This window comes from Canis lupus, chromosome 4, assembly GCF_011100685.1.
Source record: "Canis lupus familiaris isolate Mischka breed German Shepherd chromosome 4, alternate assembly UU_Cfam_GSD_1.0, whole genome shotgun sequence".
Lineage (NCBI taxonomy): Eukaryota > Metazoa > Chordata > Mammalia > Carnivora > Canidae > Canis > Canis lupus.
The window spans coordinates 8183344-8198778 of record NC_049225.1 but is presented as its reverse complement, the minus strand read 5'-3'; the positions used below and the strand labels follow the sequence as shown (position 1 = coordinate 8198778).

Sequence of the window (15435 nt, the reverse complement as noted above, 5' to 3'; positions counted from 1 at the left end):
TTTGCTCCTGGTCATTACTTTGGTCAGGCTCTCAGTTTCCTTATTTAAAGATGGTAACCTTGCATGGGATTTTCTGTGGCTGCAGTGAGAAGCTAAGGGCTTTTGGAAGCTAGGGGGGGCTGTATACATGCAAACTCTGGCATCATGAGTGTGTTGTGCACCCTGTTATCAGAGAGGTGGTTACAACTGTGAATAGGCAGGGTTGTTCTACCTCCAAAAAATCCGAAGAGAAACCCAGCCTGAGATGCTTTGTGGCTGACCCATTGGGCTATGTGACTGCATTTTCCTTCTGTGTGCATATGATGTGTGTGTATGTGTGCTGACATTTGTACACATCCACAAGGAAGTAGAACAGCTACTCATCAGGCATTTGGTGGAAATACCTGAAAATGTGAAGGTCATGTTCATTCCAGCAATTGCATCTCATTTACTTTCAAATCTTTATGTGTGGCCTGATGTTCCTGGCCCTGTCCCTGTTTGCCCTGTGCCAGCCCTTGGGGACCCCAGCCATATGATTTATATCTCAAGGAGATTGTGAAGCCAGGCTGGATATGCAGACAGGGCTCTGTTCCCAGGTGATGCACAGAACCCTCTAGTTAGATGTGTTCAAAATTGATGTCATTGTCTTCCCCAGCAAACCTGTTCTAAAGGGCCCTAGTCTTGGTACATATATTTGTTGATTTTAATTAAGAGCATCCGTTCAGTTTTTTAGAGAAATTGCAAGCATCTTCAACACCTCTCTCATCCTCATAGTCCTGCAGCTAACCTCCCTCTCACAGCCGCAGCCTCTGCCCTGGTTCAAGTCCTTGTTATTTTTAACGTGGGTTTTGTAAGAGATTCTTGACATATTTGCCTTTCTCAGTGTCTCTTTTCCAGTTCATTCTCCGGATGGCCAGCAGAGTTATCTTCCGGAACACTGGTGGGATAGTGTTATTCCTTGGCTTGAAACCTTTGGTGGCTCATTGCTCTTCTCGGGATGGTATCCAAGTTCCTTATCCTGATAATTGAGACCTTTCCCAACCTGCTCCAGCCTGCCCCAATGCCTTACTCCTGCTGGCTCAGCCATCTGGTGCTGCTTCCTGTTCCTGAAGACACTAGGGAAAGCTGTGCCTCAGGCCTTTGGTTACAGTTCTCTCTGCCTAGAATGACCTTCCTACACTTTTCTACCTGCCACGCTCCTATAATCCCTTTGGTGTGGGTCTGAAGCCATCTCCTTGTGAGATGTTTCCTATCCTCTCTGGGCCAAATGATGCCCTCTTTCCATGTTCCCATAGCACTCTGGACATGCCCCATGGCACCACTCATCACATTTAATAATAATTTGTGGGTCCAAGTTCTGCACTTGACCATGAGCTCTGTAACCACAGATCATGTGTCTTAGACAGTTTTGAGTGGCCTGATGCCTTGCATACTTCTTGGCCTTCAGCTTTCAGCTTTGCTTGATTCATTTTTATTTTTAGTGAAATGATTAATCTTGCTAAGAGGGACCACAGATACCTAACTGACAGCTTTCTTGGATTGCCTGGCTAAGGCACAAAAGAGAGTATGAGAGGCAGATAGATATACAAGGTGTAAAGGGGTTCTCATCACCAATTCCAACCTCAGAAAGGTGTTTGTCTCTACCATCAATTCTCCAATACAGGTCAGTCCTGTAACTCAATGCAGGTCTGACCACATCTATCCAGAGGGAATCTCAGATTCCACAGCTTGAGCGCTCAGTGCCACAAGACTGCCTGCCTCTTCCTCAGATGCCAGTTGCAGGTCCAGGCTGTCACCTGTGCTTCTGACCCACTGGCTATAGATCGGAGGTTCCAACAACACCTCTCTCCTTGGGTTCGATTAATTTGTTAGAGTGGCTCCCAGAACTCAGATAAACATTTTACTTAATAGATCATACGTTTACTATAAAAGGCTATATAACACAAGAACAGCCAGTGGAAGAGATGCACGGGGCAAGGTTTGTGGAGAAAGGGCGTGGAGCTTCATACTTGAACGTCCTCATGTTTACCAACCTGGAAATCTCTCCCACCTCTGTCCTTCGGGTTTTTATGGAGGCTTTATTACATAGGCATGGCTGATTAAATCATTGGCCATTTGGGACTGATTCAACCTCCACCCCTCTATCCTCCCTGGTGGTGGTGGTGGGAGGAGATGGGGGGAGGGGGCTGTAAGGTTCCCAGACCTCTAATCACGTTGTTGGTTCCCCTGGCAACCAGCCCTCATCCTAAGGTGTCTTCTGAGAGTCACCTTATTAACATAACAAAAGACACCTTTCTAACCCTCTTCACTGGAAATTTCTAGGGTTTTAGGGGCCCTGTGTCAGAAACGAACAGCCCAGATACATAGCTCTTATTAGGAATTTCGAGGTTGCAGGCACTAAGTGGAGCTTTGTGTCATCATACTTTTCTGACTGTAAATGCCATTATTTAATGTTTCATTTCCAAGATCTCTTAAAAAAAATCTCAACAATGTATATCTGTATCTCTCCATCTCAAAAATTCAAGTTTTGACTCAAGTGAAGCACAAGTACAATGCAGATCATGGCCCGCTTCTCTCCCTCCCAAATAGCCAAATGAACAGAAACTCACGTTGGCAGTGATGCCTCTGCAGTCCACGTGGCTTCACTGGGTTTCTTTCTTCTAACTTCTCTTACCTGCAGGTAACTGACATCCTTCTGAGAATCTTATTTTTAATAGACTGGAGTCTGTGAACCCGTAAGCAGTTGTGGCTCGTGGGGCCCAGCCACGCCTCGGGCTCACCATGCCAGCTCCCTGAGCCACGGGGTCGTTGCAGGGCCTGAGAGCTGGCCTTCCAGGGGCTCTGGCTGCAGAAAGCCAACCTGACTTACTTTTTGGGTTTCATGATTTTTAGGTTTAAAAAAATATGAACCACCCTAGATACAGCTCTTCCTTTCACCTTTATTACCAGGCTGTGGGATTTATTTATTTATTTATTTATTTATTTATTTATTTATTTATTTATAAAAAGATTTTATTTATTCATGAGAGACACACAGAGGCAGAGACATAGGCAGAGGGGAGAAGCAGGATCCCTGTGGGGAGCCTGATGTGGGACTCGATCCCAGGATCCTGGGGTCATGACCTGAGCTGAAGGCAGATGCTCAACCACTGAACCACTCAGGTGCCCCAGGATGCAGCTTTTATTTTTTTATTTTTATTTTTTAAAGAATTTTATTTATTTATTCATGAGAGACACACAGAGAGAGAGGGAGAGACACAGGCAGAGGGAGAAGCAGGCTCCATGCAGGGAGCCTGACGTGGGACTCGATCCCGGGTCTCCAGGATCACACCCCGGGCTTCAGGCGGCGCTAAACTGCTGCACCACCGGGGCTGCCCAGGATCATGAAGATACACGAGGTTGCAGGCACTAAGTGGAGCTTTGTGTCATCATACATCATCTTGGAAATGAAACATTAAATAATGGCATTTACAGCTTTTAAAAGAATTGATTGATCATAGCCCACTAGAGAGGTGTTCCTTGGGGAAGAAGGGCAAAGTGGCAGCCAGTTCACCCTGGGGGCTTACACGCCTAGGGCAATGCCTGGCCCACACCTCCTGCACCTGTGGGATTCTGGGGGATGAATCAGCCCTGCTGTCTCTGGGCACCTGCTGGGGCATGTGTTACTGCTTGTGATCCCAAGACTCCCTGCAGCGGGGCACATTACTGGGACTGCCTGGGTGCTAGCCTGGCATTTTCTTCTCCCAGCTGTGTGCCTGTAGGTAATTTGCTTAATTGTTCTGTGCCTCTCTTGTTAGAAGGTGGACATAAACCATAGTACCCCCCTCATTAGATTCTGATGAGGGTGAAATGTGCTCACACTTGTGGATTCTTCAGACAAGGTCTGGCACTGAGCAAGTACCCAGATTGTTGGTCACTGTTATCATTAAAGGAATAGCTCAGAAGAAGAGGATTTGGGTCAAAAAAATCAAATTCACCCTTTTCCTCGTAGTGCACATTAAACTCATATCCTGTCTCAAGTAATGGGATCTGGACACAGTTTATCCATAATTTAAGTACCTTTGTTTGTGGTAAACTAATACCTGGATGGCAAAGAACATGATGCGGTTTTCAATTATTTGAAATGTGTGGAGGAGGAATTAGCTTTATCCTGTGTGGTAGCAGTGATGGAAAGAACTCTGTCCAGGGCATAGGATTTATAGGGAGGTAGATTTTGTTTCAATAGGAAGAAGAGGCTCCTAACAGCTGGAGTTGTCTAGAATGAGGGAGGCCTTTTGCGGGGGCCGGAGGGGTGGCTTCTTTCCTATCATGTTTGTGCAGAGGCTCCAGATTGCTCATTCAGGTTACTGGAGAGGCATTATGGATTTGGGAGATGTCCTTTGAAAAGACTGGGATTCGGGCAGCCCGGGTGGCTCAGCGGTTTAGCACCGCCTTCAGCCCAGGGCCTGATCCTGGAGATCAGGATCGAGTCCCACACTGGGCTCCCTGCATGGAGCCTGCTTCTTTTCTCCCTCTGCCTGGGTCTCTGCCTCTCTCTGTGTTTCTCATGAATACATAAATAAAATCTTTAAAAAAAAAAGACTGTGATTCTAGTGTTCTGGGGCCTTTTAGATATTATATTCTAATTCCTTAACTCCTTCTCCCTTCTCTTTAAGTGAAAAAGCAAATCTCAGGAATTTGAGTTTTAGCTCCTTTTAAAATATAGCCGATCCTCAGTATTTGTGGATTCCATCTGAATTTGTGAATTTGCTTACTTTCTACAGTTTAACGGTAACTCCAGAGTCAGTGCTTGTGCTGCTTTCCTGGTCATTTGTGGAAGTGTGCAGAGGGGCTGAAAGTTTGGGTTGCCTGACGTGCACTTCCCAGCTGAGGCTGAACAAGGCGATGCTGCCGTCTTGTTTCAGCTCTCTTCCTGTATACAAGTGTCCTTTGGGTGGTCTACTTAGTGCTTTCTTTGGAATTTCACTGTTTACAGTGGCCCACTGGCACAGGGCTGTCAGGTTGCCTGGTGCTCCCAGGTGCTCCCAGGCTGCCAGGTGCCCCAGGGAGGAAACGTGTGTTGGATAAGCTCTGTTCCGGCGTGAGCTGTAGTACTGTGGCCATAAGTTCTGTTAATGAACCAGCAATATATGTTAAAGAAGGCATCTTTAAACTGAAGCACACATAAAACAAGGTTAGGCATTGATCAGCTGACAAAAACGTGATCAGAGGCTCTCTGAAGGCTGGTTTCCCCGGGAAGCGGCGGTTTAGTGTTTGCTAACTGGGCATTTCTGATGACTTTACAGAACACAACTACCATGAATGAGAAGTGAGAATGTATAGCTTATACTGTTTGGAAATAGTCACCCAGGGACGTTACCAGGGCTTGTGCGGGGCTGAGAAAATTGTGATGAGAGGAAATGCTAGCTGGGTGCGCAGAGGAGGCAGGCGGAGAGAACCTTGCAAGTTAGCCCTGCCTCCGCTTGTGGAAGCTGCAGGAAAAGAAGGGAAATTGCCTGCCTCGCATGGTTGTGTCATTGGATAAGACGTGACCATCAGTGGCCCTGCTTCCAGCAAAGATGGGTATTGAGACATCTCTCAGGGCATCAGCTCAGGGACCTGCAGGGCTAATTGGGTGAGGGGGAGAAGATGAGGTGGATGCTGGCTAATATGTGAAATTTTCCATGACTTTCTCTTCTGTAATTCTTCTGCTTAAGCTTTAGTAACTGTTTAATAATACCCCCTCTTGGGAGCGGTGCTGGTAATAGTATGCTTTATGTGGCAGTTGAGCCACTCATACAGATTTTCTTCCATCCCTAATATGTATGACTACATTACTGGTACAGTTTTCAGTTGTAACATGGACCAACTCAAGGGGTTAATGTAAACAATCATTCATTCAGAAAGTATTTAGGTACTACTTGTGCCCAACTTTGGAAATTGTATTAGAATAGGTTCGTAGCAGACAGTGACATGGCATTAGAGCCTTCACAGGGCAAAGTTGTGTTTTTTGCTTCGAGTTCCACAGAGGTAGCTGGGGGATCTGCTTCAGGGGGTCGCTCAGGAACCCTGCCTGCACCACCTGAACATATGGTCCCTCAGTCAAGTGGACAAAGAGGAAAACAGTAAGGGATCCTACAAGAGCAATTAAATGCTCAGTGCAGCAGGGACCTCCAAGACTTGCACCCGCACCCCATTACCCACTGCAAGGCAGGGAGGGTACATCCTTCTGTGTGCCCAGAGCAGTGGAGAACTGAGTACGGGTGAGCCCTGCCTTTTTCTGCATGAGTAGAAGAGAGTTCTTCCCTTAAAGATGCTCAATTGGGAACGGAGCACACAAATGAAATGACACAAAACAATAGCTGTAACATGGTGTTCTAATTACTACGATAATTTCTTACAATTCCATTCATCCAGTGGCTCAAATCAAAAACTCAGAATCATTTTGACTTTCTCACCCCCCACATGGGATCTATGAGCAAATCCTGTTGGTTCTATCTTCAGATACTTTCGGAATGTGCCCAGGATCAGATCCCTTCTCACCATCTTCACTGTGCCCAGTATCATTCAGGCTACCATCACCTCCATCCTCGGGGATTTCCATGGCCTCCCCTATCATCTGACTTCTGCCCTTGCCCGCAGGAGTTGGAATGGAGCTGTTCAGAAATCATTCAGGCGATGGATTCCGACTGCCCCCCATCACCCTCAGAGTAACATAAACACTTTTCAAAGGTCTTCGTGTATCTTCATGATGCATTCCTTATCACTTCTCTGACCTCATCATGTATAATCCCCCCTTAATCAATCCACCCCAGACCCAGTGGCCTCCTGCTTTTACTTGGCAACATTAGCAACACCTCTGCCCAGAGCCTTTGAGCTGGTTTTTCTTTTTGAAATGCTTTCTCCAGGAGTCGCAGGGCTTCCCCTCTTAAAACTTTCAAATCTTTGGTTAAATGTCAGAGAGATCTTATTTAAAGCTGCAGTCCCAGCATCTACCAACATTCCTGATGCCCCTTACTGGGTTCTATGGTTTTTCTTCTTTCTTAACACTAATCTTTTTCTAAGACTCCAGAAAATGTACTTATTATGTTAATTTTTATCTTCCTGCTCAAGAATCTATGTCCAGAGATGGCTAAGAATCTTGTGCTGTATCCTCAACACTTCAGATGGTGCCTAACACCTAGGAGACACTCCGTAAATATTTGTTGAATGGCTTACATGAATAGGAACAGGCACACATCACAGAGAGAGTACCCAGGAAGGACATTTTGCACAGACTGGAGGGGGTGATACCTCAACTGGATATTGAAGGAAATGTAGATGTAGCCAGGCAAAGCATGGAGGAAGGTGTGTTTCGGGAAGTAAACCCAAATCCTTTCACTGATAGGCCTAGAATTATCTTCAGAAAATCCCGGGCCTCCTGTCAAGAAGAAAAACAATTAAAAATGAATGTGTTGGTAACCCTCCGACAAGCGATGGGATCACTGCGTCTATATGTGGGTTAAATAAGGTGATGCTCTTTTCTGGAAGGATTTTGTGAAGTCCTTCTTGTCAGTCTCAGTCAGCCAGCAGGGCAGCCTGCCGAGTTAGAGTTCACTTTCTTCTTCTCTTGGCTTCCCTTCCAGTCTTGGTGTGTTTATCTTCATCATTTTAATGTGATTTTGAGAACAGAGACCATTTGGTCAGGTCAGGAAGTTTGTGTTCCTTTTCATTATGCATTTTTTTTTCATGCAGATAAGGGTACAATGTGATGTTTTTGTTTAAAATAACTTTCTAACTCTTTTTGTGGATTTTATGCTCAAATTACACTTTCTCTTTATATAACTTTTTCTTTTTTTTTGAGAAACTAATGCATCTGGCATTGGAAAAATGTACATTTGTGGTTCTTTTTTTAAAGGAGAATAAAGAACTTCAGTTTTAAAATCATTTCTAAATGTTTTTAGCTTTAAAAAAATAAGTTTGCTTGAATGCTATTCTAATTTGGCTTTCATTTTCTTTCCCCTTCAAACCAACATAGGTAAAATCCCTAAGATTAAAGCTTCAGAAACTTCAAGAAAAAGCAATTGAAGATGATGATTATGATAAAGGTGAGTTTTGTTTTGTTTATTGATTATTTCTTCTTTTCCCTGGAATGTCCCATTTCTCTTCTACCCTCATTTATACCTATTTTCTACCCCCCAAATGAATTGTGTAGTCTTTTCTCTGATCACCTCCACTCAGTAACAATTGATTGTTTTATAGCACTATTATTTTGTGGATATAAAAGGACTTTATGAGCATTAATCCTTTGAATTATAAATTTGTTGATTACCCTGAAATATTTGGGGTATTTGGACAATGAAAGCTATTAACTCATCATCTGCCTGCCTAACATGTGATAGATCTATAATTTATTATTCATTGAAAAATATTTGTTGTATACCTATTATGTGTTAGGCAATGTGGCAGGAATAGGAAAGTAAGGTGGACACAGTATCTGACCTTGTGATGCCTATAAATATGAGCTCTCATGGAACTTTTTGACTTCATACTTTCCAGGACCAGAGATAGGAAATGAAATGGGTTTGAGAAATGTCAGGCTGCGCCAAAGGGGTCAAATGTACCAAATTTTCATGTGATATCCCCAAACATCCAAGCTAGAAAAGAGAATTCACAACATGAGACCAGAAGATAGAGGAATTGATTAGATAGAAAAAAACAAACAAACCAACAATAGTTAAAACGAGACATTGTAGTAGGAGCTGGAGCAGAAGCAGACAAGGACTGATGTGGCAGCTGAATGGACATGGGGTAGACTGGGTCAAACGAAGGATTTCCAGTATGGTTGGCCTGGGAAGAGTCTTTAAGACTTTGGATGCTGATTGCCACATTTTATACCCATTTCTGCTGGATGTGGGGAAGAGAGAAGGCTTAAAATAACTTCCAGGTTCCCCTAGACATTTATGAACATGATAGATCATCTTGGTGATAACCAGATTTAGCACACTCAGAATAGGTCTGGAAATAGAATGTAGACTTAAGGATTCTTCTGGAAGCTGGTTCGCCTGGAGGCTTGGGTCTTCAACATTACTGACCTATATTTCTTATTTCCAATAAATATGTCACAGACCATTGGCACCGGGATGCCACAGAGTGGGATGAGTGATTTACAAAAGGAGGTTGCAAATCCTATTCTAGAAACACCCAGAGCTGGTGTAGTGTTATTACATTTACCATTGAGGTGAGGTGGAGTTAGAGTGTGATGGGGTGGGAGGAAGGAGAGGAATCTGGGAATGGAGGTGGAACTCTAAACTCTCCCACTCTTTCTACAGGCTGTCTTGATTTCATGACAGCACTGGGTGGAGACTGAGATGTGTGAGAGAGGAGGTGAGTCTGAGGCAGAGTGCACCTTGTGAATGGGCACAGCTGTAGGCAGAGAGCAAAGGAGCAATGCCTGCAGAAGGGGCACTCACTAACTTTTGTCTGTGAGGGACAATTGAGCCTAGGTTTGAGGCTCTCCACTGCTGGCCAAATTAATTTTCTTTGGCATGGGCCTTTAGCACACAGCTCTCGCCCTAACACACAAAACTGAAGACATAGGTGGAAAAACAGGCCCTCTTTTTCTGATCAAGGCCTGGGGAACTTTCTGGACTTGGTTTTTGTAGTGGGCTTCATTAAACAAAGGCTCACTTCTTTAGTCTTTTTTCCATATATCTCCAAAACACACAAGAGAACAAGATTGGATAAGATAACGCCACATCAGGGAAGCCAAAGGAATAAAGACACCTTTATTTAGCGTTCTGTCTGAATTTCTTTGTCCTGTTTCTATGTCGAGAATGAGAATGTCTCCTGAATGAGAAGCTTGGGGGCAGGCCCAGCAGTCTGTTTTACAAGCCTTCTAGTGGTCAGGAGGCATGCTGGTATGTGAGAAAACACTGGCGCAGGGCTTTACTCCGCGGAGGACCAGCCTTGTTGCATAGCAGCCAGCTGAGTCCTGGGGGCAGGAGCAGGAAGCCATCAGGGGCTGTGTCCCTCTTGACGCATCAGGAGTCTGTGGACGGGACAAGCACCCTGGGAAGCACTTAACACACAGAATCACATACTGACCCCCTTCTGTTTAAACTCCCAAATCTGCAAACCTGGTTCAGTGTGTTGAGATGTGAATGCTCTTATGAAATGTGCAGAGGGCCTGGCCCATAGTACGTGGGCAGTACGTCAGAGTTTTGTGATGAACAAGGAAGTTACTTGCTGCTGAATGCACAGGGGCCACGGATGGCCAGCTGGAGTGAGCACAAGGATCAAGCACTCTTGCCCCCTCAGGATGGGATTACTTAGCTCATCTGTAGTCCCCGGGATGAGGTACATGAAGGGGAGATATTTGTGTAGAATTTGTCTCATTTTAAAAAAAATATCTATTGAGCATCTATTGTATATTACAGTGCTTCTCAAACTTTACTGTATATAGGAATCATCTGTGGAATGTGTTAAATGGACATTCTGACCAAGTAGGTCTGGGCTGGAGTGGAGACTCTCCATTTCCAACAAGCTCCCAAAGGGCACTCTTGCAGCTGTCCAGAGAATTGTACTTGGCATGCTGGTGGGATACAAGGGAGACATGGTCCATTTTATTTATTTCTTTTTAAAAAAGATTTTATTTATCTATTTGTTAGTTCAGTGCGAATGAGAGGAAGGGCAGAGGGAGATGGAGAGAGAGAATCCCAAGCAGACTCCACGCTGAGCCCAAAGCCTGACGTGGGGCTCGATCTCACAATCTGAGATCGTGACCTGAGCTGAAATCAAGAATCAGACACTTAACTGACTGAGCCACCAAGGCACGCTGATGCAAGGCCATTTTAAATGACACATTGAGGGGATCCCTGGGTGGCTCAGCGGTTTAGCGCCTGCCTTTGGCCCAGGGCATGATCCTGGGGTCCTGGGATCGAGTCCCACGTCGGGATCCCTTCATGGAGCCTGCTTCTCCCTCTGCCTGTGTCTCTGCCTCTCTCTCTCTGCCTATCATGAATAAATAAATAAAATCTTAAAAAAAAAAGGACACATTGAGCACTGTCCTTAGGATTTTCATCTCAGGGAGTTTCTGACCAGGGAGAGGGGAGGTAGCACAGTACACAATAATGATAGTAAAGTTACACATAACACGTCCCTTAAAATATAAACTAAGGAAGTTCCAAAGGAGGAGAAACTACTTCTGCTAGAGGTAAGGATGAGGGTGAGGATCAAAGCTCTCTGGAGGGGGTGGTAACCTAGGTGGGCCTTGGAGGGAAAGGAGGATGCGTCTGGAAGGGCACATTAGAGAACACAGAGAGGTGTAAAAGCCACTGTCCCACAGTGTGGTTGTCTTGAAATGGGATGTGAAGTTGGCTATGGTCTGAAATGGATCACCACAGGGCCCAGTGCACGGACTGGCATGCAGTAAGTGATCCATACATTCTTGTAAACTAATGGCCAAGTCATTCGGGAAGTTTGGTTGATATTGAGGTGGAGAGTTTATTGTAATGAGATTTGTTGAAATACGATTTGAGTAAGATTTCCTTTCTCACTTGGTTTAGCTAGGGTTACTAGTAAATGTTTCAAGGATTGTGATTTTGCTGTATACTCAGCCTTCACAGTCTTTGAGTGGACTCACTTCTGCTTCAGTGTTAGCAGCAGTGGTGGGGCTGTGCTCTTTCTCAGGGGAGCCCCCCAGGGACTGCCGGAGTCCACGAGGTTTGCCACGAGAATCTGGAGGGCTCTCCCTTGGTTTTGTTACTTTTCTCTCTTTCTTTTTAGTTTCACTCATAAAAAATGACTTTCTGTTCCAGACAAAGGAGCAATTGGCACAGAATAGAAAGTTCCATGTTTTATCTCCTCAAAGTGCTGGCAGATTTACTCACTACTGCCTTGTGGGAAAACCCCAGGGCTCTAATTACACCTCTCCCTTGCCTAGGAAGTAAAGTTAATAATTCCTTATATTCTTGCATAAAGCTGGGAGAGCTTGGGCAGGAAAAGAATAACACCATTTGGTACTTGCTTAAGAGTTTCTCTGCAGAGGCTCAAAACGCCTTACTGATTTCATCACGTTAGTGCTTGTCTCATGTCTGTGGTCAGCTGAAGGGCAAGTGTGGGACCTCAGAGTCCTGCAGAAGGAGAAAGTGCTGTCCCGAGATGGGAGATGGAGGGCGGGGTCTGTGACCGGCTGAGAGGGAGAAAAGGAGAGCGTGGGCAAGGATGTCCAATGTGGTTGCTGTTTCAGCTGCTTCTGCACTGACATCTGGCCTGGAACGTTCCCCTGCCTGTGACCATATCTGCTGCTCACTCCTGAAGCAAATGGAATGAGGTTGTGGGGAAGAAGGAGAAAAATTTCAGGAATTCATCATTTCAGGGACTCACATCACTGTGATATATAGCACAGCTGGCTTTACCCTGCTTGCTTAGGATTTCTTTCTTAGTGTAAAGAGTGGTCAGCACTGAATTGGTTCCTCTATCCTTTGTCTTCACCAATATCCATTATGACAAAACACAAGTATGACGTGAGGCATTGGAAAGAGGAATGATGACAGTAGAGGTCAAACATAAAACCACTCTAGAGAGTGACCAGCTGTTTCCTAAATTGCCATAATCTTCATTTTTTCTTTAAGCAAGATCGGTCTATTTACAGTTGCTCTTTGCTCTTTGGTGATGGTGTATAAATCATCCAAGTTGACAGCCCTGTTTTTCAGGGAGGACCCCATTCTCTATCTCCTTTAGGATTTGGTGTCTGAGTGGCTTCCTGGAGTCTCATGCTTAGAAACAGAAGCTCTGCTTCCTCTACTCATAGCCCTGGATGTGATAGAGCTCTTTCAAAATGGGAGTGGGTGCCATTTTGGGGTCCGTAGAAGAGAAATGCTATTTTTGGCAGCCTGTATTGCTTTGTGTTCCTACTGAAAGAGTAGACTGCATTTGGCGTCTGCTCAGAGAGACATGACTGGCACTTAAGATGTTTACAGAGAAAAGAGCTGCACTGAGTACAGAGGTGGACGGGGGTGCAGTTTCTGTCTGCAATACCTGTGCTCATGCACTTCTCTTCCTCCCCGCATGCAAGGTTTAGAAATATCATCGCAGTGGCCTGCTATCTACCAGGTTCTCCCTCTAGGTTCTGAGGAGTGCTTGCAGTAAGTACCAGGAAAAAGAAGCTAAGACAATGCAACCAAATAAAGTAAATGGCATTTTGTATGCATTGTCTATAGGTTTTTTTACATGTGATATGTATGTTAATGTAGAGCTGTTGCACATCTGTTCCATGTTGGGCACTTTCCCATATGTAGTTATTACATCCCAGGATCACTGTGGGAGGAATTGATACTGCCCCTGTTTCTCTGCTGAGGCCACAGACACTGCTCAGAGGGGACCAGCTGTGTCCTCAGGCCACCCATATCTTTGCCTCCTGTCCTTGCTGGGTCTACGAGCATTTTGTATCCCAATGTGGAAAACCGAGTTTTGGAGGAGTTGTGGCGACCAAACCTAGAAAGTTTCTGGATTCTGGAAACTCTTCTTTCCATGACGATAAGGGAAGAAGTGGAGGAGGGCTCCACTTGGGATGCATCAGGAGGATTTTCTATGATTTTATCTAAAACCTTAGGGTATTAGGACATTCGCATATGTATTATTTCAATTTTAACCTTCAATATTATTCTCACAAAAGCAAAACCTTGTGTGTCTGCTTCCTCTTATTTTAGGTAAAAACTTAAAAATTGAGAGATGAGCTATTTGTGAAAACAAACATTGTAAAAAGAGAATGCAGACAAACACCATTTACTTCACTTAGTTTATTGTCTTAGCTTCTTTTCCTGTTTATAGGACAGTTTATGTTTGTATAAGTTAAGGTCCAATATCTCAGCCAATGCTGGCTTTCAGGTCATTGTTCATATTTGCAGTTTGTGTGTTGGCATTTTTCATGAGTGCTAGGAGTGTAGTACATCGTGTGACACCTACTTCAGATGTGAGCTTTATGCACAGACCCAGAAGGTTTATCTGCATATGGTAAACTTCCCTTTCATTTGTAGCACAGAATGTGATTTCAGCGTGATGCCTTTTTTCCTTGGTGTTCCAGCTGGGTGTACACTCAGCTACCTCCTCTGTTGGGGTGTTAAGGTTTGGAATTTATTAGACCTTCAGAACTTTGGAGGTGGAAGCACAGAGGAGAAAATGTCTTCTCTTGATGGCCACCTTACCATCTGTTCCCCACATTGATGGACCTCTCCCTTGCCTTCCCTGGCTCTGAGGAAGTCGTCAGTCCTGTAGGGATTGCATGGAGTACAGCACATTATTCACTATGAAATCTGACCATCAAGGCTAGACATGCTGCTGAACACAAAACATCAAGACAAAAAAAATCTTTTTCCCCCTCCATCTCCTTCCCGTTATTAAGCACTTAGTTGAAACTTGGACACACTTTCCTGCTGGCTGAACTGTAGCATGTTTTTAATGAGTGGTAGCAGGTGGTTGTGAAAATAGTGGACACAGCATCTTACTCTCTAGGAAACTCTACAAGTGACACAAGTTTCTCAAGCTGTAGAGTCTGGTGGATGGGAGCAGGAGGTTGGGCAGAAGTTCCTCTTGCACTTACAAGACTGATTTTGAAGCATATCCCACAGAGTTTTCTATGTTCCTGCCACCTTCCCTGAGTGGCTGAGAGGCAAGCTGGGAGCCCAGGAGAGTAAGTTCACCTGGGGAGATATTCCATCTGGGCCTGAGGAACTCAGCTGCTCTGCAGGTAGCCAGACAGGACAAAGCAGTGACTTATATTGAGGCTGGCTAGCTGGGATAGTTTTTCTGTGAGAGCACTTAGAACTTTAGAAATGTCAGCAATTTTACTTTATTTAGCAAGTGTTTTCAAGGATTGCTTCCCCTCTTTCTACAGATTGAGAACTGGAAGGGGTGTGTCTGTGATCAGGAACAAAAACCTCAGCATGACTGAATCTTCCCACAATCATTTCAGGTCCAAAATGTCCCTGTTTTTGGTACAGATGGTAGATTTACCCTTAAAGGGAGATGCACAGTGTTAGTCACTCAGGCTATTATCACAAAGCACTGCAGACTGGTGGCTTGAAAAATGAAAATTTATTTCCTCATAGTTCTGTAGGCTGGAAGTCAAAGCAGGTGTTGGTGGGTTGGCTCCTTTTGAGGCCTCTCTCTTTGTCCTATAGATGACCGTCTTCTCCCTGTGTCCTCATGGGATCCTCCCTCAGTGTGTCTGTGCTCTAATTCCCTCTTTTTAGAAGGACACCAGTCATTTAGGATTAGGGCCTACCCAATGATTTCATGTTAATTTTATAACTTTTTAAAGAGTCTATCTCCAAATATAGTCATTTTATGTGGTACTTAGGGTACTTTAACATAGGAATTTTGAGGGAACATAATTCAGCCCATAACAAGAGCCTAATGTACTCAGGGCAGAGCTAAATACTAAACATATCCAGGTGTTTCTGCAAAAGTTTGAATAATTTGGTTTCACTAGTCTAC

The 15435-nt window shown here is 44.5% G+C and overlaps 1 protein-coding gene across 4 annotated transcripts in view; it reads left to right on the top strand.

Annotated features, from left to right (window-relative positions):
- DISC1 (DISC1 scaffold protein) overlaps positions 1-15435 on the top strand; it is a 347001-nt gene that overhangs the window by 51120 nt on the left and 280446 nt on the right. For all 4 annotated transcript variants that reach the window (XR_005357793.1, XR_005357794.1, XM_038533906.1 and 1 more), the window contains exon 3: positions 7976-8045. Coding sequence is in view for 2 of the 4 variants with exons in the window: in XM_038533906.1 (XP_038389834.1) it covers positions 7976-8045 (70 nt within the window). In the remaining 2 variants the exon portion in view is untranslated. The remainder of the gene's footprint in view (positions 1-7975; positions 8046-15435) is intronic.